The 26471-nt window shown below is 46.1% G+C and overlaps 1 protein-coding gene across 1 annotated transcript in view; it reads right to left on the reverse strand.

Annotated features, from left to right (window-relative positions):
• Window positions 1-12803: 12803 nt before the first annotated feature.
• MPHOSPH10 (M-phase phosphoprotein 10) overlaps window positions 12804-26471 on the reverse strand; it is a 59220-nt gene continuing 45552 nt past the window's right edge. The window contains exon 11 of the mRNA XM_030188530.1: window positions 12804-13771. Within this exon, the coding sequence (XP_030044390.1) occupies window positions 13622-13771 (150 nt within the window). The 3' untranslated portion in view covers window positions 12804-13621. The remainder of the gene's footprint in view (window positions 13772-26471) is intronic.

Genomic DNA, 26471 nt, shown 5'->3' on the forward strand with positions numbered 1-26471 from the left:
TGCTTATCCGACATTGCTGCCTGGATGTCCAACTGCCACCTGAAGCTGAACATGTCCAAAACCGAGCTCCTCGTCTTTCCACCTAAACCCACCTCTCCTCTTCCTCCACTCTCTATCTCAGTTGATAACACCCTCATCCACCCCGTCCCATCTGCCCGCAACCTCAGTGTCATCTTCGATTCCTCCCTCTCCTTCTCTGCGCATATTGTTTGTGCTTTTCGTGCCATGTTTCCAGAGTCTCTAATCATGGCTGGGCACTACTCACACAAATACAATCCCCTCGACCGATATCTTAAAAGAACCAGACAACTGGTAGCACTATTTTAGACTGTAACCAAGACAAAAAGAGACCAAGGAAGCGCTTCCTGGGGTTAACACAGGTTTATTTAATTATCCAGAGATTAGGATAAAAAAATAAGAAAATATTCAAGTATAGTCTAGTATAGAGAAGAGGAGAAAAAACATGAAAGGACAATGGAAATGGTCAGGTCAGGCTCTCCATCCCCTGGCATGGGGCAGAGTGCACTAGACACTGACCAACTTCTTATCTGGCAAAGACATAATATATAGAACTTTCTTTCCCTTACAGTACAAAAGAGCAAGAGAAAGGGGAGGGCTTCCCTCACCTCCTCAATTAGTATCCCACAGTCAGTCAGGATCTCCCGTCAATAAAGAAATACATAGCATCTGTTTTGAGGAAAACATTTGGTCTGTTTGTCCATCTTTACAGCTTTTCTCACACAAGGATATATTTCTCAGAACCTATGATCTTTTATCTTAGTATTTCCCCTTATTCTAAAAGAGGAGACAAAAGTTAACTCTTGCTTCCTTATAGAGGTAGGTGTTAGATTTCTTTCTTGCCAGTTTATGTCATGTTGCTGCCTGTCATAAAACCACTACCACTTGGTTCCACAGTGTTTGTTTCTCAGAGAGAGACACAGTGTTTGATCTCTTCTGCAAGGTGTTTACCTGCTATGTCTCCACATAGTTGAAAAGAAGGTAATTCTCTCCTGGTATATTAGTGAAAGGAGAATGACTAAAAAGGGAATTGTGAGACTAAAAGATACTGCGAACCGCTATGTGGAAAATGATGAAGAAAAAGCAAATTTGCTAAATAGATACTTTTGTTCTGTTTTCACAGAAGAAAATCCTGGAGAAGGACCGCGATGGACTGGAAATAGTACACCTGAGAATGAAGTGGATAGAGCACCGTTTACGGAAGAGAGTGTGTATCAACAACTTGGAAAGCTAAAGGTGGACAAAGCCATGGGACCGGATGGGATCCACCCCAGAAATCTGAGGGAGCTCAGAGAGGTTCTGGTGGGTACTCTTAAAGATTTGTTTAATAAATCCTTGGACACGGGAGAGGTTCCGAGGGATTGGAGAACGGCGAGGTGGTCCCTCTTCACAAAAGTGGTGATAGGGAAGAAGCTGGAAACTACAGGCCGGTAAGCCTCACTTCGGTTATTGGAAAAGTAATGGAAGCGATGCTGAAGGAAAGGATAGTGAATTTCCTGGAAGCCAATAAGTTGCAAGATCCGAGACAACATGGTTTCACCAAAGGGAAATCGTGCCAAACGAATCTCATTGAATTCTTTGACTGGGTGACAGGAGAATTAAATCAAGGACGTGCTATGGACGTAATCTACTTAGATTTCAGCAAGGCTTTTGACACAGTTCCCCACAGGAGGCTCTTAAATAAACTAGACGGTCTGAAGATAGGACCCGAAGTGGTGAAATGGATTAGGAACTGGTTGACAGGCAGACGCCAGAGGGTGGTGGCGAATGGAGTTCGCTCGGAGGAGGGAAAGGTGAGTAGTGGAGTGCCTCAGGGATCGGTGCTGGGGCCGATTCTGTTCAATATATTTGTGAGTGACATTGCCGAAGGGTTACAAGGTAAAGTTTGCCTTTTTGCAGATGACACCAAGATTTGCAACAGAGTGGACACCCCGGAGGGAGTGGAAAACATGAAAAAAGATCTGAAGAAGCTAGAAGAATGGTCTAATGTTTGGCAATTAAAATTCAATGCGAAGAAATGCAAAGTGATGCACTTAGGGAGTAGAAATCCAAGGGAGACGTATGTGTTAGGCGGGGAGAGTCTGATAGGCACGGACGGGGAGAGGGATCTTGGGGTGATAGTATCTGAGGACCTGAAGGCGACGAAAGTGCGACAAGGCGGTGGCCGTAGCTAGAAGATTGCTAGGCTGTATAGAGAGAGGAGTGACCAGCAGAAGAAAGGAGGTTTTAATGCCCCTGTATAAGATGTTGGTGAGGCCCCACCTGGAGTATTGTGTTCAGTTTTGGAGGCCGTACCTTGCGAAGGATGTTAAAAAAATTGAAGCGGTGCAAAGAAAAGCTACGAGGATGTTATGGGATTTGCGTTCCAAGACGTATGAAGAGAGACTTGCTGACCTGAACATGTATACCCTGGAGGAAAGGAGGAACAGGGGTGATATGATACAGACGTTCAAATATTTGAAAGGTATTAATCCGCAAACGAATCTTTTCCGGAGATGGGAAGGCGGTAGAACGAGAGGACATGAAATGAGATTGAAGGGGGGCAGACTCAGGAAAGATGTCAGGAAGTATTTTTTCACAGAGAGGGTGGTGGATGCTTGGAATGCCCTCCCGCGGGAGGTGGTGGAGATGAAAACAGTAACGGAATTCAAACATGCGTGGGATATGCATAAAGGAATCCTGTGCAGAAGGAATGGATCCTCAGAAGCTTAGCTGAAATTGGGTGGCGGAGCAGGTGGGGGGAAGAGGGGTTGGTGGTTGGGAGGCTAGGATAGGGGAGGGCAGACTTATACGGTCTGTACCAGAGCCGGTGATGGGAGGCAGGACTGGTGTTTGGGAGGCGGGAAATACTGCTGGGCAGACTTATACGGTCTGTGCCCTGAAAAAGACAGGTACAAATTCAAGGTAAGGTATACACATATGAGTTTATCTTGGGCAGACTGGATGGACCATGCAGGTCTTTTTCTGCTGTCATCTACTATGTTACTATGTAACATCAGCAAAATTCGCCCTTTCCTATCTGAGCACACCACACGAACTCTCGTCCACGCTCTCATTACCTCTCGCCTTGACTACTGCAACTTACTCCTCACCGGCCTCCCACTTACCCATCTATCCCCCCTTCAATCCGTTCAGAACGCTGCCGCACGTCTTATATTCCGCCAGAACCGATATACTCATATCACCCCTCTCCTCAAGTCAGTTCACTGGCTTCCGATCAGATACCGCATACAATTCAAGATTCTCCTCCTTACCTACAAATGCACCCGGTCTGCGGCTCCTCACTACCTCTCTACCCTCATCTCCCCCTATGTTCCCACCCGTAACCTCCGCTCACAGGACAAATCCCTCCTTTCAGTTCCCTTCTCCACCACTGCCAACTCCAGGCTCCGCTCATTCTGCCTTGCCTCACCCTATGCTTGGAACAATCTTCCTCAACTCCTATGCCAAGCCCCCTCCCTACCCATCTTCAAATCTCTGCTTAAAACTCACCTCTTCAATGCTGCTTTCGGCACCTAACCTTTCGTGAAATATAGTATGCCCTATCAGACGGACTCTACACTTGTCTTTAGATTGTTTAGATTGTCTTTAGATTGTACACCTGTCTTTTAGATTGTAAGCTCCTTGAGCAGGGACTGTCCTTCCATGTTAAATTGTACAGCGCTGCGTAACCCTAGTAGCGCTTTAGAAATGTTAAGTAGTAGTAGTAGTAAAACTTACCACACAGTAACAGCCCTAACCCACCTATGAAAAGACGGTGCTACAAATATTACACTGAGCCCTAGAGAAGTGTTTCCCTAGATGGTCCTGGAGTATCCCCTTGCCATTCAGGTTTTCAGGCTATCCACAGTGAATCCTCATGAAAGAGATTTGCATGTGATGGAGGCAGTATATGCAAATCAATTTCATGCATATTTATTGTGTATAGCCTAAAAACCTGACTGGCAAGGGGGTACTTCAGGACCAACTTGGGAAACACTGCCCTAGAACACCAAACTTACCACACCATAACAGCCCTAACCTACCTATGAAAAGACAGTGCTATATATATTACACTGTGCCCTGGAGCACCAATATACCTACTATTGGGAAACTGGAACAAGCTGCACTATTACACATTCCTACACAGAAACTACATGCTAGCAGAATCCTTCATCTCAGTCGCACATTCAGAACAAGGACAGACCCTCATTACCATAACATAAGAGTAGACATACTAGGCCAGACCAATGGTCCATCTAGCCCAGTATCCTGGGCCAGACCAATGATCCATGTAGCCCAGTATCCTGTTTCCAGCAGTGGCCAAGCGGCAGAAACCCAAATCGTGGCAACATTCCATGCTACCAATCTAATACAGAATAAGGAACCACACAAAAAAAAAACATACAGACAAAAGTTGAAATAGAGACCCCCCTCCTCTCTGCGCAAGAAAGCCAGACTCTATAAACAGTGTGATACTTACAGGTAAAACAGAAACAAACACATTTTCTCCTGTACTTTGCAAAATAAAAACAGAAAAAAAAATGTACATTTTACAAAGCAGGTACATCTCAGTCCTGACAAAATATTAAATACAAATAATTTTTTCTTTTCTACCTTTGCTGTCTGGGAATTTAATTTTCTAATTGGGCTGGTCCCAGTCTTTTTTTCCCATGTTCCATGAGTCAGCCTTCCAAATTCTTTTCCAGGTTGGCCTTTCCATTTCTTCTGTCTCCTCTTCTCTTCTTCCTTTCCTTCTCTACACCTGTCTGGCACTGATCTTTTGTTTTATGTTCCCACTATCAAATAGCTGTGTACAGAGCTGCCAAGTGATCCAGTTCCAGGAGGGAGATTTTTCAAACAGTTCATAATGCAGCAGTATAGAGCTATCAGAAATCCAGAACTGGTCTCAAGTCTCCCTCATGGAACTGGATAACTTGGAAACTCTGTGTGGAGCACTGGCATATGGCACTGTGACTTAGCTGAGGCCTGCAGTATGTAAATTTTGGGGGGTGGTGAGTGAAATAAAATAGGGCACTTATCAGTGGTGCGCTAAACCGAAGTTTGTCCCCATAGAAATTGATGGCATCAAAAACGGGACCAAAGTACGGCATGCAGTTAAACAGAGTATGCGCTTATCCGACGTGCACTTAAACGGAGTGCACTGTGTGTATATCTATAGCTATATATTTTTTTTAATTATCAGTAAATTTTACAAAGTGTGGCAGTCTTCTCTCACATTGCCAGCAAAATCTTCATGAGAACCCTGTTGTTTTGGGACCAGATTAGGGCAGAATCATACTCCAAATAGACAAGACAAGCCACAAACTCAAACCAGAGTAATTATTCGCTAATCACCTAACCAGCCCTACATACTACCATTCTGTGGTACAACCAAAGCCCAGTTTACATTTATTATACACAGGTACTTTCTCTGTTCCTACAAAGGTCACACTCAAGTTGTTGTACCTGGGGGAATGGAGGGTTAACTGAGTTGATCAAAGTAACAAGAAGCCACAGTGAGAACTGAACCCAGTTGCCCAGCCTACTGCTTTAACTGTTAGGCTACTCCTCAACAAAAAAGAGAAAGGAAAAAGTAGAGGAGCAAGAGTATTTCTCACTGTCAGAGAACTGCCCAGCAATTAGGCATATAGCTTCAGCCCCAGACTCCCAGTGAGGGTACTGTCAGGTCTGTTGGGAGATGTAGTGGTCAGTGGGGGAGGGAGGGCCTGGATCAGCAGGACCACATTTCCCTTTCTGTATCATGGTGTTTAGGCTGCCGCACACCATTCTTTTTAGCTACAGTGGTGGAAATAAGTATTTGATCCCTTGCTGATTTTGTAAGTTTGCTCACTGACAAAGACATGAGCAGCCCATAATTGAAGGGTAGGTTATTGGTAACAGTGAGAGATAGCACATCACAAATTAAATCCGGAAAATCACATTGTGGAAAGTATATGAATTTATTTGCATTCTGCAGAGGGAAATAAGTATTTAATCCCTCTGGCAAACAAGACCTAATACTTGGTGGCAAAACCCTTGTTGGCAAGCACAGCGGTCAGACGTCTTCTGTAGTTGATGATGAGGTTTGCACACATGTCAGGAGGAATTTTGGTCCACTCCTCTTTGCAGATCATCTCTAAATCATTAAGAGTTCTGGGCTGTCGCTTGGCAACTCGCAGCTTCAGCTCCCTCCATAAGTTTTCAATGGGATTAAGGTCTGGTGACTGGCTAGGCCACTCCATGACCCTAATGTGCTTCTTCCTGAGCCACTCCTTTGTTGCCTTGGCTGTATGTTTTGGGTCATTGTCGTGCTGGAAGACCCAGCCACGACCCATTTTTAAGGCCCTGGCGGAGGGAAGGAGGTTGTCACTCAGAATTGTACGGTACATGGCCCCATCCATTCTCCCATTGATGCGGTGAAGTAGTCCTGTGCCCTTAGCAGAGAAACACCCCCAAAACATAACATTTCCACCTCCATGCTTGACAGTGGGGACGGTGTTCTTTGGGTCATAGGCAGCATTTCTCTTCCTCCAAACACGGCGAGTTGAGTTCATGCCAAAGAGCTCAATTTTTGTCTCATCTGACCACAGCACCTTCTCCCAATCACTCTCGGCATCATCCAGGTGTTCACTGGCAAACTTCAGACGGGCCGTCACATGTGCCTTCCGGAGCAGGGGGACCTTGCGGGCACTGCAGGATTGAAATCCGTTATGTCGTAATGTGTTACCAATGGTTTTCGTGGTGACAGTGGTCCCAGCTGCCTTGAGATCATTGACAAGTTCCCCCCTTGTAGTTGTAGGCTGATTTCTAACCTTCCTCATGATCAAGGATACCCCACGAGGTGAGATTTTGCGTGGAGCCCCAGATCTTTGTCGATTGACAGTCATTTTGTACTTCTTCCATTTTCTTACTATGGCACCAACAGTTGTCTCCTTTTCGCCCAGCGTCTTACTGATGGTTTTGTAGCCCATTCCAGCCTTGTGCAGGTGTATGATCTTGTCCCTGACAACCTTAGACAGCTCCTTGCTCTTGGCCATTTTGTAGAGGTTAGAGTCTGACTGATTCACTGAGTCTGTGGACAGGTGTCTTTCATACAGGTGACCATTGCCGACAGCTGTCTGTCATGCAGGTAACGAGTTGATTTGGAGCATCTACCTGGTCTGTAGGGGCCAGATCTCTTACTGGTTGGTGGGGGATCAAATACTTATTTCCCTCTGCAGAATGCAAATAAATTCATATACTTTCCACAATGTGATTTTCCGGATTTAATTTGTGATGTGCTATCTCTCACTGTTACCAATAACCTACCCTTCAATTATGGGCTGCTCATGTCTTTGTCAGTGGGCAAACTTACAAAATCAGCAAGGGATCAAATACTTATTTCCACCACTGTATGTGGTCTTGCCTGTAGTAGTCAGTAGGAGGATGCAGTGGCGTACCTAGGGTACATAAGTACATAAGTAGTGCCATACTGGGAAAGACCAAAGGTCCATCTAGCCCAGCATCCTGTCACCGACAGTGGCCAATCCAGGTCAAGGGCACCTGGCACGCTCCCCAAACGTAAAAACATTCCAGACAAGTTATACCCCCCCCCCCCCAAATCCAGTACTAGGCATGCCGAGAATACAAAACACTCAGGACCTATAGAGCAATTCTACCATACCATAAGCAGTCATTTCTACGAGTCACACAAGGAAAAGGAAAGCATCTTAAACACTACAGTGAGCACTAGAACATCAATTCACCTATTGTAAAACGAAACCAGACAGATTAGTACAGATCGTAGATCCTGCACAGTCAATGCCAACTGAAAGCCATGTCTTTTTCACAAACACAGATACACCCTAATCCACTATAGAATAAGTAATCATAAACTTTCTATTTAGACAAAAATTAAACTGAACCCCCAATGCCAGACTCTGCATACAATGCAACACCACAGAAACAGAAACTGTCCCCTAGTACTGTGCAAAATATAAAGACAGCAGATGTAAATTTGAAAAAAAAACCTAACAAGTAACAATCACCACTTTACAAATTAACAAATAGAAATAAAACAAATATAGAAAGTAAAATAATACCATTTTATTGGACTAATACATTTAGCTTTCAGAGGCCAAAACCTCCGTCCTCGGGTCAGTACAGTATAGTGCTGTTACAGTATCCTATCCTGACCTGAGGAAGGGGGTTTTGTTCTCCGAAAGTTAGTCAAAATGTATTAAAATTAGTCCAATAAAAAGATTACCTTATTTACATGTTCTATTATAAACATTTACACATCTACAATACTTTATCCTAAAGCAAAAAAAAATAAAAAATATATTTTATTTACAGTTGTTGTCTCTGGTTTCTGCTTTCCTCATCTTCTTTTCACCGTCTTCCTTCCATCCAGCACCTGTCTTCACTCTCTCTCTCTCTCTCTCTCTCTGCCATCCCTTCCATCCACTGCCTGCCCTTTCTCTCTGCCCCTTCAATCCACCATTTGCCCTCCCTCTCCCATCCATCCAGGGTCTGCCCTCCCTCTCGCTCCCCCTTCCATCTAGGATCTGTCCCCTCTCTCTCTCTGCCCCTTTTTTCAGCCCCCAGTTCCAGCCCCCTTCTCCCCTCTGAACACCCCCACCCCAGTCCCCTTCTCCCCTTCTCCTGTCTGAGACCCCCACCACAGTCCCCTTCTCCCCTCCCCTGTCTGAGACCCCCACCCCAGTCCCCTTCTCTCCTCTGAACACCCCCACCCCAGTCCCCTTCTCCCCTCCCCTTCTCCCCTCTGAGATCCCCACCCCAGTCCCCTTCTCCCCTCCCCTGTCTGAGACCCCCACCCCAGTCCCCTTCTCCCCTCTGAACACCCCCACCCGAGTCCCTTTCGCCCCTCTCCTTCCCCACCTCAGTCCCGTTAAAACCGGCGAAGCAGCGTCGCAGGCAGCGCCTCGTGCCCTGCTTGTAAAAAAAAAAATCAAATCTCCTTCCTTCTCCTCATCTTGACGTCGACTCGGGCCTTCCAATCAAATTGAGTGGAAGGCCCGAGTCGACGTCAAGACGAGAAGGAGGAAGGAGATTTGATTTTTTTTTTACAAGCAGGGCACGAGGCGCTGCCTGCGACGCTGCTTCGACGGTTTTTTAAATGTGCGGCGCCGTGGGAACGGCGGCGGGAGCGGAGCACCCCCCACCCACTGGCACCCGGGGCGGACCGCCCCCACCGCCCCCCCCCTTGGTACGCCACTGGGAGGATGGTACTCAGGTATACTACCCTGGAAGTGTCTGAGCGTGTACCTTAAACTTCCCCTAAGCTGAAGGGGAGATGGAGTTGCTGCAGATGTATTATTTAAATCAGTCTGAGACTCCTGGAGAGGCGTACTCTTGAACAAAAGCAATGCATATGGGGTCTCAGATAAAACTTTGGAGTTATTCTTCTGTAAGGCATATGCAGTGGGGAAAAATGTATACTCAGGCATTGGATGCAGGAGGAACCACCATCCGTTTGGCTCTGGAGGAATAGGCTTCATGAGTTAATGCTCTGGGAGGCCAGGGCGGCCCATGGCAGCCCAAAGAGACGAAATAATTTTATTAATATATGGAACCCTTATTTGCAAAATATTTCTCATAAAGCAAGAAGTGCTGTACTAAATAATCTTAGCAAACCCTAGCGTAAGGGAAGCTCAGTAGACATATGCTCCTTGTACAAGACAGTAAAGTCTGGTAACAGAATTTTGGAAGGAACAGAGACCATGAAGTAAGAAGCTCATGGTACAGAGGTTATATAGGGGGGAGGGTAGAAGGGGAGTAAATGTTGTAAAAAATTGATACAGTAAAAATGTACATAAATGCATATGATGTGTCACTATGATTACAGAATGTTTGCTTTTCATAAATTGTTTCAAATGTTTGATCATCAATAAAAACCGTTTAAATATAAATCAGTCTGAGAGACTGCAGGATATTTTTGGCATGTAGCAGAAAAGGTGATCTTCTTTCCCTGGCTTTGATATTCAGTACTGGCACATACCACCTGGACAAAGAACCCCAAGTATGAGTATATAGGGTGGGGGATGATTTGAGAATGTAGAAGGGTCAGTTTGAGTGCTAAAAAAATCTGAATGCTGGAGGGATTCAAGTTGGCCCTCCTCTTCCCTGTAACCCCCATTCCCTTCCCCTCCCCTCTCATGCCCACTGCTGCATTTCTCTCCCTTCTATCAGTGAAGATTGGAACCTCCCTGGCTTCTAATTCCTGCCACAGTCAACTCCTTCACTTATGTTGGTGATGCTTGCTGCAGCTGTTGGCTGATTTAATCTATTTTGCCATTGGGGGTGGGAACCTTGCCAGCTCCTGCCAGAGTCCACTGCTGTCTCTTCTGCCAGTGAAATTGGTAACCTTATCAGCATGTCTCTTATTTGACAGGATCCCTCCAGACCGGCACAGATTTATTATTTATTGCATTTGTATCCCACCTTTTCCCACCTACTTGCAGGCTCAAAGTGGCTTACAGAGTGTGGTTATGACATAATCATTTCGTGTTAACAGGTACATTTCTTATAGTTTGAATATTGTTAAGAGAAGATAAGCATATATGTTTCTTGCGAGTACAATTATTGATGTTTAAAGATTGGGTAATTGAGGATAGACAGGGAAGAGTTATGTCAGTTAGAGGTGTGGTGTGGTCATTGTGTGAGCTGTTGAAGTGGTTTGTAGGTTATGTATTTTCCTTGTATGCCTTTTGGAAGAGATGAGTTTTCAGAGATTTGCGGAAGTTAGTTACATCGTCAATAGCTTTCAGGTCTGTAGGAAGATCATTCCACAGCTGCGTGCTCAAGTAGGAAAAGGTGGTGGCGTGTGTCAGTTTGTATTTCAGTCCTTTGCAACTGGGGAAGTGCAGGTTGAGATATTTGCGGGAGAATCTTACCGCGTTTCTGGGAGGCAGGTCCACAAGATTTAGCATGTAGATTGGGGCGTCTGCGTGTATAATTTTGTGTACTATCGTGAGTTATGAACGAACAACTACCTTCTGAGGTCCCCTATAACTATATTGTACAGTTCCCAGAGAGCCAGTAGTTCTCAGTCTCCAGCAGGTGGTGGACATACCTTCTGGGGTCTGTTTTAGAAAGGGGGGGGGGGGGGGGAAGTGTGCGCTTTTCTTTTTTTTCCTCTCAGGACTGCTGGATAGGAACTGAGGCCCACGAGGGTCTCTGGTGCTTTGGGGGGTGTCGCATCTGGGTGACGAGGTCCCCCTCCCCCTTCTATCACTCCCCTTTGGGAACTGTTTGTAGTATATCTTATTATGTGAAGTTTACAAAGAATATCATGTTACATATTTGTTGATCATTTTATAACTTAGTTTATAGCTCTATCATAGGCCTATTTGTGAGCCAAATTTTATTACTGTATATCCAGCCTTTTGTTATAGAAAAAAATGGGGTTCTATTGTTTTGAAACATGGTGTAAGTTTGTGCACAGATCTATGTACACAGACGGACAGTCCCTACTACAAGCAAAATACATTTAGGTCTATATATACCAGACATTTTCCCCATAGATAGAAAATGTGGAAAAAAAAACCCCCATTTAGTATTTCTGCTCCTCTATTAAGAAAGTACAGTTTAGTACTATTTCACCTTTGAGGGTGTCACGATAACCAAACCTGATTTTTTTTTTTCCTAATTGCCATTCAAGTCAACTGTGTACTGTTATACAACAGTAGTTATTCTTAATTACCCTCCTTTCCTTCAAGAGACATTTAAACTGAAGAATATTCCAATCCAGCGCTTTGTTTAACCCCTCTGCTTCTTGCCCCACGATCAATACTGTACCAGATACTAACAACTGACAGAAAAATATCTTCCAGCCTTTATACAGCAGCTCCCTTGTGGCATTTTGTTTTCTTTAATTCTTTTGTCATCAGTACATTCAGGGTTGTTTTTTTTAAAGTCAGAATTTTTATTGATTTTGTAATAAAACAAAGAACAAGAAACAAAGAGCATAAGGATATCATCAACAATACAGTTGAATTGCATGTGAGACTGATGTACATAAAGATAGTTCAAGGTATTTCAAAAGAGTTGACCATTTATTCATAAAGTTAACAGACACATTTGATCTTTTGGATATATAAGATTCATATTTGTAGGTAGTGCAGACTACGTTCCACCATTAATTGCAATTAGCTTGATCTAAAGTTTTCCAAGATGCAAAGACCACGTTGAGTGCAATAGCAATTACTGTGTTCTGTAGTAGACCGTCCCGCTCGTCCAAGACATTATAAAAACAGATATCCTTGAGAAGCAGGTGGCTGTAATAGATGGGGTCTGAAATTTTAAAAAATGTTGGACATGGTGTTCCAAACATCTGCACAAAGAAAGGAGTAGGAAAAGTAGGCTCTTCCAAAGAAACGGAGACGGCGCGTGTGGAGAATCAATTCTTTATTCTATCACAAACACTGTAACACACTCAATTCGGACTTGACACAGTGGATGATATAATAGATGGTATATATTTGATCATCAGTTCTATGATGGTAGTGTTATCAATTGTCACTATCGTCCAATGTGCAGCGATTTGCCAGAAGCACTTGCATGCTACGGAGATTTATCTTGATACTACATTGGACGATAGTGACAATTGATACCACTACCATCATAGAATTGATTATCAAATATATACCATCTACTATATCATCAACTGTATCTCAAGACTCCTGATGAAGGCGTGTTTTTTCGCCGAAACACAGCTGTGTCGAGTCCGAATTGAGTGTGTTACAGTGTTTGTGATAGAATAAAGAATTGATTCTCCACACACGCCGTCTCCGGTTTTTTTGGAAGAGCCTACTTTTCCTACTCCTTTCTTTGCGCATCTACTTGCGTAGGATTCCAGTGTACCTCCACCCTTGTGGTGGCTTTACCCCGTCGTTCCAAACATCTGACCAATATGGTTTGATACAAGACCAATCAAATAGCATGTTGTTAAATGAGCCAGGCATTTGCTTACAAGACCAACAAGTGTTAAGGAAGGATCAATATAGTTAGATTTCACAGGAGTCCAAAAAGATCTATGCACAAAAAACAACATGGACTGTACAACAGAAGATGATTTAGAACTTTTAAAATGTGGAATTTAACATTCTTTCCCACGTAACATCGTCAGTGGGTTGTGAAATTTCACTTTCCCAGCATTTGCTTAAGTCAGAGCAGTTTGAAAGCATCTGAGTATTTATAAATAAAGGAGTCTGCATGACCAGTATCAGGTAGTTGGGAGCAAATAGTGAGTATCTCTGGAGTGTGTGGGAGATCTTTAATGTCAACATTGTCTGCCATTGTTTTCTGTAAATTTTCTTGACCTCTCTTCTCTATTTCTCTCTAAGACTCTGTACTTTCCACCTCTCTCTATCTTTCTAGTCATTCACAGTTTATTTGTTCCTTCTCATTTCTTGTGTCTCTATGATGCTGCTGGCTCCCAATACTTCTAAATCTCCAGTCCCCTTCTGTGTCCTCTCATTCTTAAGTCCATTCGTCTATCCCACCATCCCCACACAACATTCAAACCCATATAAATATTCCAATAGCCATTTATTATAAAAACAGTTCCATTTAAAGGCATTTTTGAACAGTATGTACAAGGCAGCCTCAAAATGATGTCTTATAGTTTGAGTTTATGAGCAGAAAGTTCTTGGGGTTTCTTGGATTTCTTCTGTGCTTCTTTGGTAACTTTAATCTGCGATCTGACTTGATCTTGTAGCTGAGAAAAGAATGCTTGTGATGACTTCAAAGCTTTATCCTTCCCTTGGTCCTGTAAGAAAACAAATATTTCCAAGATAGTAAAGATCACTGTACTGTGCTTATACACAAGAAAATATTCTACAGCAGGCTGAGTCCATATTCCAAAGGCTATACTGTTTGGGAACACTCAACTGAAAGCAGAACTGTGACCTAAAAAACAGGTATTCTTAAATGTGCAGTCTGATTTCTGTAGTTGCTTAGGTTGAACGAAGACCAAAGGCCAGAGTTCAATCTTTTTCTACGTCATGTTCCACTCTAAAGGGAATAGACAAAAATTAGAAGTGACCTTAAAAAGCTGTATGCATAGTCAGTGAAGAATCAATGCCAGAAAAATAAAAACTATGAAGTAATGAGTTTGAACTTGGGCTGCAGAAATCCAAAGGAAATGGATGTAATTGGCTGGAGAGACATTTGATCTGCGTCAAAAAGGAAAGGGACTTCGGGTAATAATGTCTGATGCTCTCAAGGTGGCAAAACAGTGCAACAATGCCAGAGAACTGCTGAACAGCATACAACCCCACCCCCCCCCAAAAAAAAACAAAAACAAAAAAAAACAGAGCATGATCGCAAGAGAAGACCATAAGACCTGTCTAGTCTGCCCATAAAGGGCACAAGCAGAAAAAAACAAAACAAAAGAAGAAGCATTAAGGCTCCACTTAGAAGATTGAGATGTAGCCTTCAAAAATGAGACAGACTAGAGGTGATTTAGAGAAAGACAATTGAAATGCTGAAGTTATAAGATAAAACTTCAGGACCTAAATATATATATACCCTAGAGGAGAAGAGAGGAGAGCGAGCAGAACCCTGCAACATTCAAATACTTGAAAGGTATTAACGCACAGACAAACCTTTTCCAAAGGAAAGGAAGCAACAAAAATAGGGTCATGATATGAAACCCCCAGAGGAGTGACACCAGGAAATTTGTTTTTCAAAGAAAGAGTAGTGAATGCATGGAATGGATTCTGGAAGCAATGGAGACAAAAAAATAGTAATGGAATTCAGAAAGACATAGAATGAATACAAAGGATCCCTTCCTGGGAAGAGGATGGTAGCAAAGCAACGGGATAACTTGCAGGACACCAGTTTAACCCAAAACATAAGTACATAAGTATTGCCACACTGGGACAGACCAAAGGTCCATCAAGCCCAGCATCCTGTTTCCAGCAGTGGCCAATCCAAGATCCTGAAAAAGTTCCATACATTTTATGCTGCTTATCCCAGAATAGCAGTGGATTTTCCTCAAGTCAATTTAATAATGGTCTATGGACTTTTCCTCTAAGAAGCCGTCTAGACGTTTTTTAACCCCGCTAAGCTAAACACTTTTACCACATTCTCTGGCAACAAATTCCAGAGTTTAATTGCACATTGAGTGAAGAAAAAGCTTCTCCGATTCATATTAAATTTTATTATTTTTTTAGCTTTATCGCATGCCCCTTAGTCCTAGTATTTTTGGAAAGAGTAAACAAACGATTCACGTCTACCCATTCCACTCCACCCCACCCATTATTTTATAGACCTCTACCATCTCCCCTGAGCCATTTTTTCTCCAAGCTGAAGAACTCTAGACGCTTCAGCCTTTCCTCATAGGGAAGTCGTCCTATCCCCTTTATCATTTTCGTTGCCCTTCTCTGTACCTTTTCTAATTCCATTATATCTTTTTTGAGATGCGGTGACCACAAATGAACACAATATTCGAGGTGAGGTTGCACCATGGACCGATACAAAGGCATTACAACGTCCTCACTGTTTTCCATTCCTTTCCTAATAATACCTAACATTATATTTGCTTTCTTAGCTGCCGCAGCACACTGAGAAGATGGTTTCAACGTATCATTAGCAATGACGCTGAGATCCCTTTCTTGGTCGGTGACTCCTAACATGGAACCTTGCATTACGTAGCTACAGTTTGGGTTCCTCTTTCCCACATGCATCACTTTGCACTTGCTCACATTAAACGTCATCTGCCATTTAGATGCCCAGTCTCCCAGTCTCGTAAGGTCCTCTTGTAATTTTTCACAATCCTCTTGCGATTTAACAACTTATAATTTTGTGTCGTCAGCAAATTTAATTACCTCACTAGTTACTATCATCTCTAGATCATTTATAAATATGTTAAAAAGCCAGCAGTCCCAGCACAGACCCCTGGGGAACTCCACTATCTACCCTTCTCCACTGAGAATACTGACCATTTAACCCTACTCTCTGTTTTCAATCCTTTAACCGGTTTTTAATTCACAATAGGACACTACCCCCATGACTCTCCAATTTCTTCTGGAGCTGTAAAGTGGTGTGTTAGCCGTGTTAGTCCACTCTTAAAGGTAATCACTACTACTACTACTACTACTATTTAGCATTTCTATAGCGCTACAAGGCATACGCAGCGCTGCACAAACATAGAAATCAATAGAAATCAAACAAAATTAAAACATGGAAAAGAAAATAAGATACCACCTTTTTTATTGGACATAACTTAATACATTTCTTGATTAGCTTTCGAAGGTTGCCCTTCTTCATCAGATCAGAAATAAGCAAATGTGTTAGCTGACAGTGTATATATCAGTCCCTCATAGATGGTCTAGCAGGGTGGGTAGGAGATGTGTATGGGGACTTCAAAGCATTCCATAGTCTAGCAGGATGTTTGTGGGGAGGGGAGGGGAGGGGAGGAGAGGGTGATAAGCAGTGAAATATAACTTATGGTTTATAGTGGGCTAGAAAACCCAGATCCTTGTTAAGTCCTGTCCGTTGGGTGTCAAAATATTCAATCATTCTGATTTCAAAGGTTTTACGTTCCTGAATTGTTTTAAAGTTACCTTTCAGTATTCTCACTGTGAAATCACTGGTACAGTGTCCTGGTTCTGTAAAGTGCTGTCCCACCAGGGTTGGGGCCCTACTAGCAGTATTGTTCATGTGATGTCTATGTAAATTGAATCTTGTCTTAAGCATCTGGCCTGTTTCTCCAATATAACAACCTTCGTTGCATTTTTTACACTGAAAGCGAATGCTACATACCTGTAGAAGGTATTCTCCGAGGACAGCAGGCTGATTGTTCTCACTGATGGGGTGACGTCCACGGCAGCCCCTCCAATCGGAACACTTCCTAGCAAAGTCCTTTGCTAGTCCTCGCGCGCCGATGCGCACCGCGCATGCGCGGCCGTCTTCCCGCCCAAACCGGCTCGTGCCGGCCAGTCTCATATGTAGCAAGACAAAGAGAAGGGAAGACACAACTCCAAAGGGGAGGCGGGCGGGTTTGTGAGAACAATCAGCCTGCTGTCCTCGGAGAATACCTTCTACAGGTATGTAGCATTCGCTTTCTCCGAGGACAAGCAGGCTGCTTGTTCTCACTGATGGGGTATCCCTAGCCCCCAGGCTCACTCAAAACAACAACCATGGTCAATTGGGCCTCGCAACGGCGAGGACATAACCGAGATTGACCTAAAAAAATTTACCAACTAACTGAGAGTGCAGCCTGGAACAGAACAAACATGGGCCTAGGGGGGTGGAGTTGGATTCTAAACCCCGAACAGATTCTGAAGCACTGACTGCCCGAACCGACTGTCGCGTCGGGTATCCTGCTGCAGGCAGTAATGAGATGTGAATGTGTGGACAGATGACCACGTCGCAGCTTTGCAAATCTCTTCAATAGTGGCTGACTTCAAGTGGGCTACCGACGCTGCCATGGCTCTAACATTATGAGCCGTGACATGACCCTCAAGAGCCAGCCCAGCCTGGGCGTAAGTGAAGGAAATGCAATCTGCTAGCCAATTGGATATGGTGCGTTTTTCTACAGCCACTCCCCTCCTGTTGGGATCAAAAGAAACAAACAATTGGGCGGACTGTCTGTTGGGCTGTGTCCGCTCCAGATAGAAGGCCAATGCTCTCTTGCAGTCCAATGTGTGCAGCTGACGTTCAGCAGGGCAGGAATGAGGACGGGGAAAGAATGTTGGCAAGACAATTGACTGGTTCAGATGGAACTCCGACACGACCTTTGGCAAGAACTTAGGGTGAGTGCGGAGGACTACTCTGTTATGATGAAATTTGGTGTAAGGGGCCTGGGCTACCAGGGCCTGAAGCTCACTGACTCTACGAGCTGAAGTAACTGCCACCAAGAAAATGACCTTCCAGGTCAAGTACTTCAGATGGCAGGAATTCAGTGGCTCAAAAGGAGGTTTCATCAGCTGGGTGAGAACGACATTGAGATCCCATGACACTGTAGGAGGCTTGACAGGGGGCTTTGACAAAAGCAAACCTCTCATGAAGCGAACAACTAAAGGCTGTCCTGAGATCGGCTTACCTTCCACACGGTAATGGTATGCACTGATTGCACTAAGGTGAACTCTTACAGAGTTGATCTTGAGACCAGACTCAGACAAGTGCAGAAGGTATTCAAGCAGGGTCTGTGTAGGACAAGAGCGAGGATCTAGGGCCTTGCTGTCACACCAGACGGCAAACCTCCTCCATAGAAAGAAGTAACTCCTCTTAGTGGAATCTTTCCTGGAAGCAAGCAAGATGCGGGAGACACCCTCTGACAGACCCAAAGAGGCAAAGTCTACGCTCTCAACATCCAGGCTGTGAGAGCCAGGGACCGGAGGTTGGGATGCAGAAGCGCCCCTTCGTCCTGTGTGATGAGGGTCGGAAAACACTCCAATCTCCACGGTTCTTCGGAGGACAACTCCAGAAGAAGAGGGAACCAGATCTGACGCGGCCAAAAAGGAGCAATCAGAATCATGGTGCCTCGGTCTTGCTTGAGTTTCAACAAAGTCTTCCCCACCAGAGGTATGGGAGGATAAGCATACAGCAGAGCCTCCCCCCAGTCCAGGAGGAAGGCATCCGATGCCAGTCTGCCGTGGGCCTGAAGCCTGGAACAGAACTGAGGGACTTTGTGGTTGGCTCGAGATGCGAAGAGATCTACCAAGGGGGTGCCCCACACCTGGAAGATCTGTCGCACTACACGGGAATTGAGCGACCACTCGTGAGGTTGCATAATCCTGCTCAACCTGTCGGCCAGACTGTTGTTTACGCCTGCCAGATATGTGGCTTGGAGCACCATGCCGTGACGGCGAGCCCAGAGCCACATGCTGACCGCTTCCTGACACAGGGGGCGAGATCCGGTGCCCCCCTGCTTGTTGACGTAATACATGGCAACCTGGTTGTCTGTCTGAATTTGGATAATTTGGTGGGACAGCCGATCTCTGAAAGCCTTCAGAGCGTTCCAGATCGCTCGTAACTCCAGGAGATTGATCTGCAGATCGCGTTCCTGGAGGGACCAGCTTCCTTGGGTGTGAAGCCCATCGACATGAGCTCCCCATCCCAGGAGAGACGCATCCGTGGTCAGCACTTTTTGTGGCTGAGGAATTTGGAAAGGACGTCCCAGAGTCAAATTGGACCAAATTGTCCACCAATACAGGGATTCGAGAAAACTCGTGGACAGGTGGATCACGTCTTCTAGATCCCCAGCAGCCTGAAACCACTGGGCAGCTAGAGTCCATTGAGCAGATCTCATGTGAAGGCGGGCCATGGGAGTCACATGAACTGTGGAGGCCATGTGGCCCAGCAATCTCAACATCTGCCGAGCTGTGATCTGCTGGGACGCTCGCACCCGCGAGACGAGGGACAACAAGTTGCTGGCTCTCGTCTCTGGGAGACAGGCGCGAGCCGTCCGAGAATCCAGCAGAGCTCCTATGAATTCGAGTTTCTGCACTGGGAGAAGATGGGACTTTGGGTAATTTATCACAAACCCCAGTAGCTCCAGGAGGCGAATAGTCATCTGCATGGACTGCAGGGCTCCTGCCTCGGATGTGTTCTTCACCAGCCAATCGTCAAGATATGGGAACACGTGTACCCCCAGTCTGCGAAGTGCCGCTGCTACTACAGCCAAGCACTTGGTGAACACTCTGGGCGCAGAGGCGAGCCCAAAGGGTAGCACACAGTACTGGAAGTGACGTGTGCCCAGCTGAAATCGCAGATACTGTCTGTGAGCTGGCAGTATCGGGATGTGCGTGTAGGCGTCCTTCAAGTCCAGAGAGCATAGCCAATCGTTTTCCTGAATCATGGGGAGAAGGGTGCCCAGGGAAAGCATCCTGAACTTTTCTTTGACCAGATATTTGTTCAGGGCCCTTAGGTCTAGGATGGGACGCATCCCCCCTGTTTTCTTTTCCACAAGGAAGTACCTGGAATAGAATCCCAGCCCTTCTTGCCCGGATGGCACGGGCTCGACCGCATTGGCGCTGAGAAGGGCGGAGAGTTCCTCTGCAAGTACCTGCTTGTGCTGGAAGCTGTAAGACTGAGCTCCCGGTGGACAATTTGGAGGTTTTGAGGCCAAATTGAGGGTGTATCCTTGCCGGACTATTTGGAGAACCCACTGATCGGAGGTTATGAGAGGCCACCTTAGGTGAAAAGCTTTCAACCTCCCCCCGACTGGTAGGTCGCCCGGCACTGACACTTGGATGTTAGCTATGCTCTGCTGGAGCCAGTCAAAAGCTCGTCCCTTGCTTTTGCTGGGGAGCCGAGGGGCCTTGCTGAGGCGCACACTGCTGACGAGAGCGAGCGCGCTGGGGCTTAGCCTGGGCCGCAGGCTGTCGAGAAGGAGGATTGTACCTACGCTTGCCAGAAGAGTAGGGAACAGTCTTCCTTCCCCCCAAAAATCTTCTACCTGTAGAGGTAGATGCTGAAGGCTGCCGGCGGGAGAACTTGTCGAATGCGGTGTCCCGCTGGTGGAGTTGCTCTACCACCTGTTCGACTTTCTCTCCAAAAATATTATCTGCACGGCAAGGCGAGTCCGCAATCTGCTGCTGGATTCTATTCTCCAGGTCGGAGGCATGCAGCCATGAGAGTCTGCGCATCACCACACCTTGAGCAGCGGCCCTGGACGCAACATCAAAGGTGTCATACACCCCTCTGGCCAGGAATTTTCTGCACGCCTTCAGCTGCCTGACCACCTCCTGAAATGGCTTGGCTTGCTCAGGGGGGAGCTTATCCACCAAGCCCGCCAACTGCCGCACATTGTTCCGCATGTGTATGCTCGTGTAGAGCTGGTAGGACTGAATCTTGGCCACGAGCATAGAGGAATGGTAGGCCTTCCTCCCAAAGGAGTCCAAGGTTCTAGAGTCCTTGCCCGGGGGCGCCGAAGCATGCTCCCTAGAACTCTTGGCCTTCTTTAGGACCAAATCCACAACTCCGGAGTCGTGAGGCAACTGAGTGCGCATCAGCTCTGGGTCCCCATGGATTCGGTACTGGGACTCAATCTTCTTGGGGATGTGGGGATTACTTAATGGCTTGGTCCAGTTCGCCAGCAATGTCTTTTTGAGGACATGATGCATGGGTACTGTGGACGCTTCCTTAGGTGGAGAAGGATAGTCCAGGAGCTCAAACATTTCAGCCCTGGGCTCGTCCTCCACAACCACCGGAAAGGGGATGGCCGTAGACATCTCCCGGACAAAGGAAGCGAAAGACAGGCTCTCGGGGGGAGAAAGCTGTCTTTCAGGAGAGGGAGTGGGATCAGAAGGGAGACCCTCAGACTCCTCGTCAGAGAAATATCTGATGTCTTCTTCTTCTTCCCACGAGGCCTCACCATCGGTGTCAGACACAAGTTCACGGACCTGTGTCTGCAACCGTGCCCGGCTCGACTCCGTGGAACCACGGCCACGGTGGGAGCGTCGAGAGGTAGACTCCCTCGCCCGCACCGGCAAAGCTCCCTCCGCCGACGTAGTTGGGGAGCCTTCCTGGGAGGCTACCGCAGTCGGTACCGCACGCGGCACCGACGCTGGAGACCTCACCCCGGGCAATGGGCCAGCCGGCGCCTCGCTCGACGGTACCGGTGGCGCAAGCACCCCCGGTACCGGAGGGGTAGGGCGCAACAGCTCTCCCAGGATCTCTGGGAGAACGGCTCGGAGACTCTCGTTCAGAGCGGCTGTAGAAAAAGGCATGGAAGCCGATGCAGGCGTCGATGTCAGAGTCTGTTCCGGGTGTGGAGGCTGTTCCGGGCTGTCCAAAGGGGAGCGCATCGACACCTCTTGAACAGAGGGCGAGCGGTCCTCTCGGTGCCGATGCCTACTGGGTGCCGACTCCCTCGGCGACCCAGAGCTCTCGGTGCCGACACGGGAAGGGGACCGGTGACGATGCTTCTTCGACTTCTTGGGACGAAGCATGTCACCGGAGCTTCCCGGCACCGACGAGGAGGACGTAGAATCCAGCCGTCGCTTCCTCGGGGCCGAGACCGAAGGAGGTCGGTCTCGGGGGGGCTGTACCGCAGGAGCCCTCGGGATGGGGGGAGACCCACCCGAAGGCTCACCGCCACCAGCAGGGGAATGGACAGCCCTCACCTGCACTCCAGACGAAGCACCACCGTCCGACGACATCAGCAGACGAGGAGGTCTCGATACCACCGACGCCGACGCAGCCTTCCGATGTTGCCCCGATGCAGAGGGCCGATGCCTCGATGCACTCGATTCAATCGGGGGCGAAGATGAAGGTCCAGGCGCCGACGACGTCGAAGCAGTCGATACTCCCGGTGCCGATGCCGACGAAGAGCCCGAGAACAAAATGTTCCACTGGGCTAATCTCGCTACCTGAGTCCGCTTTTGTAAAAGGGAACACAGACTACAGGCCTGAGGGCGGTGCCCAGCCCCCAGACACTGAAGACACGACGCGTGCCTGTCAGTGAGCGAGATTACCCGGGCGCACTGGGTGCACTTCTTGAAGCCGCTGGAAGACTTCGATGTCATGGGCGGAAAAATCGCGCCGGCGAGATCAAAACTCGAAATGGCGAAAATGGCACCACAAAAATAGGGGGAAGAAAAACTTCGACCGAGGCCTAAAAAGGGCCTACCCCGACGACGAAAGAAAACTTACCGGGGCAAAGACTGGAAGTACGGGAAGGGAGAAAACCATAAAGGTCTCCTTCCGACACCTTTTTTTTTTGTAGAACGAAGTCGATAAACGACGCGCGAGGTCAACTTTGGGGCGCGAACGGCGAAACACGACCGTACCGAGCGCGGACAAAAGAAGACTGGCCGGCACGAGCCGGTTCGGGCGGGAAGACGGGTGCGCATCGGCGCGCGAGGACTAGCAAAGGACTTTGCTAGGAAGTGTTCCGATTGGAGGGGCTGCCGTGGACGTCACCCCATCAGTGAGAACAAGCAGCCTGCTTGTCCTCGGAGAATGATATATACCACATTGGAAGATGAGCATGTGAAAGATTCCGTTATGTTGAATATCTTTCCTTTGTGCATGACTGTGGGGTCCTGTGAAATGTTTTGGCATAGTTTGCAGCTAGATATATTACAAGGACGTGTGCCTTTCTGTTCACTTTCAGTCTGTGTTGGCAGTTTACTTCTGATAAGCTTGTGTTTTTAGTTGGGTGGCTGTCGGAAGGCCAGTACTGGTGGGGATGGGAATATTTCCTTCAGTAATTCATCCTCCTGGAGCAAAGGTTGTAGGGCCCCAACCCCGGTGGGACAGCACTTTACAGAACCAGGACACTGTACCAGTGATTTCACAGTGAGAATACTGAAAGGTAACTTTAAAACAATTCAGGAATGTAAAACCTTTGAAATCAGAATGATTGAATATTTTGACACCCAACGGACAGGACTTAACAAGGATCTGGGTTTTTTTAGCCCACTATAAACCATAAGTTGTATTTCACTGCTTATCACCCTCTCCTCCCCTCCCCTCCCCACAAACATCCTGCTAGACTATGGAATGCTTTGAAGTCCCCATACACATCTCCTACCCACCCTGCTAGACCATCTATGAGGGACTGATATATACACTGTCAGCTAACACATTTGCTTATTTCTGATCTGATGAAGAAGGGCAACCTTCGAAAGCTAATCAAGAAATGTATTAAGTTATGTCCAATAAAAAAGGTATCATCTTATTTTCTTTTCCATGTTTTAATTTTGTTTGATTTCTATTGATTGCCTTCTGGAGCTGTAAAATATTTATAACTGTACTTTCAAAAACCCTATAAAGAATGGCACAGGGGTAACCTCACAGCACTCAGCATTTCTGGGCTGAACGTGACCCCCTTTGGACCCCATCCACCTCAGATGTCATCATGGGCAAAGGTAAAAAAGCTGGCACAGTTGCCAGAGACTGCAGCATGCTGCTGCTGCTGCTCTCAAACCCCGCATTCAACAGATGCTTCCCATTGGAAAGAGGGCCAGTAATCCTCCTTTGGTCTTGCAGCTGGACAGGTTAGCTAGTACAAGTATTTCCAAGCTGAGCACTGTGAGTTCTTTTGGGCTTTGTCCATCACATGTCCTTGTGGACAGAGTGAAAATCAGCAGAGATGCCTACTGCACCGTGTAGAAAAGGGTATAGCTCTTCATGCATGATGAAGGGTGATGATTGTATTTTGTAATGTTTGTTCTTAACATTTGGATAGTAGGTTGGCCAGGGGGCAATTTCTGGTTTGCAGAAAAACTTTGACAAAGAATTTCCATATTCAGGTAACATGATGTAATGGTGTTTATGAGGCTGATACTAAATATCACATGAAGCACCACTCTGTTGCACTTCGCTTAATGTCAGGACCTCCAGTAAGACAGGGCTCCACAAATTCCAGGTGCCATGTCTCCCTGGCAACTAGAAATTTGTTTCTGGCTCCCAGGATTTTTGTGGCCCTTTAAAAAGGTTTTTTTGTTGCAGATGCTGCTGCAGCCGGGGCACGTCTTCCTCCCTGCACTCTGCAAGTTTGAGCTGTGTAGCACAGGAACTCTCAAGCTGGTCTTGTGAGACTTGAGAGCCCGAGACCAGTCCCTGTACCATGCAGCTATGATATATCTGCAGTTGAAAAAGGGCCAAATTTATATCATTTGAGTCTCATTATCCTTTCTTGAGAAATTAAACAGGTGGTAAAACTGCAATTGATTGAGCACGGTCATTATGATTCCAAACAAGCTGGTTTTAGAAAACAGCATGGGACAGATTAACTCTGCTAGCATTTGCAAATGATCTGTGTCTGGCACGGGGGAAAAATAAAGGAGAGGAATTTTTTTTTTTTAACCTTGCCGGATATTACATCTACGCTTTATTAGAAAACTGGCTCTGTGTTTGATTCAAGTAGATGTGTGATTGAAGCTGAATTACTTGTCTGTGAATTTATTAAAATCTGAAGTTCTCTACCTGGGAAAGAGTGATGATACTAGACAACACAATTATACATAATACCAAAGAACTATGCTTAGCATATCTTAACCACACTGATTCTACTGATATGAAGTCAAAGATATGGTTTTCAGAATACACCCCCCCTCCCAAACTGAAGGAAAAATAGATCTTGCACAACTACTTTATAATGCGTTAGACTGTCTTGAGAGATGCAGGATGATGAATTGGCTGTTCCAGTAACAAAGACTCACTGAAGATAATCTTCAAAAATCTCTACAAACTGGAAGTGACAAAGACAAAATCAATTGCAGGGTTTATTAAGTTGCCAACTGTTTATTGTATACGTTTTAAAGTAGACTGTTTGACTTATGCATTGATTGCCAGACATCAAAATTTTGGCATGCTAAATTGCATGGATATATTCCTTCACACACCCTGTGGTCTTCTCGGAGCTTTTGTTTGCTAATTCCCTTGTTAACAAGAGAAACAGGAAGCATATATGGTTCTCCAAACAAGTACCTGGAAAATATACGGGCAAAAGTGGCTCCGTTCAAGAAATACAGAAGAACGCAATGAGAGGACCACGGAAAGCAGATTATCAGATTAAACTCAAAGAAGCGAAGACGGAAATACGGCTAGCGAAAGCACAGGCAGAAGAAAAAATGGCTAAAGATGTTAACAGAGGTGACAAGAACTTTTTCAGATATATTGGGGAAAGAAGAAAAGATAGGAATGGAATTGGTAGACTGAAAGATGCTGAGAATGGCTATGTGGAGAGTGATGATGATAATCCGAACATGCTAAACAAATATTTCTCTTCAGTGTTCACAAAAGAAAATCATGGACAAGGTCCTTGGTTTGACAGTTCTGATAGCACTGTGAGCATGTTAGTATCGTCTCACTAATTAACATTCCCTTTCAGCAAGGAGACTGCAAAAAGAAAGGTGTGACTGGACGGGAGAACTTCTAACCTTCAGTAAGAACATCCAGAACCCACTGGTCTTATGTGATTTTGGTCCACTCCAGCCAAAACTCCTGAAGATGTCCTCCCACTGAAGGAAAAGAAGAATGGACCAGCCTTGCATCATTGTGAAGCTCTGAAGGCATTGGGCACTCTAGCTGACTGGGAAGAGGACTTTCTGTTTGCAAGAAAGGAAGACTGTCATGCCTGAAAGTGGGACTTCTGACCATATTGCAGACGACCAGGCTGGTATGGTCTGCTGTGTCAAAAATCGAGAGCCTCCTGAAGATGGACAACCAGAGGTCTTCGCCTTACCTTCCGGCAACTGTTGTGGCTTAGTTTCTCTCACCAAGTTACTGATACCTTCTCCAAACAGCCACTTGTCCTGAAAGGGCAGTTTAACTAGATGTGACCTTGACGCTACATCCACTGCCCAATGCCACAACCAGAGTTGCCGACATCCCGTGATAGCCAAAGACATACTGCGAGCTGTAACCCATAACATGTCATAAATACCATCTTCCAAGTAGGCTAACTTCGCTTCCAGCTGGGTGTAACAGCACCTGTCTTGCGTTGATGATTGCTGATGCCATTTCAGGCAAACTCTTGCCATGAATGAGCTGCACACTGTCGCTTG

This window comes from Microcaecilia unicolor, chromosome 1 (genome assembly GCF_901765095.1).
Source record: "Microcaecilia unicolor chromosome 1, aMicUni1.1, whole genome shotgun sequence".
Taxonomy (NCBI): Eukaryota; Metazoa; Chordata; class Amphibia; order Gymnophiona; family Siphonopidae; genus Microcaecilia; species Microcaecilia unicolor.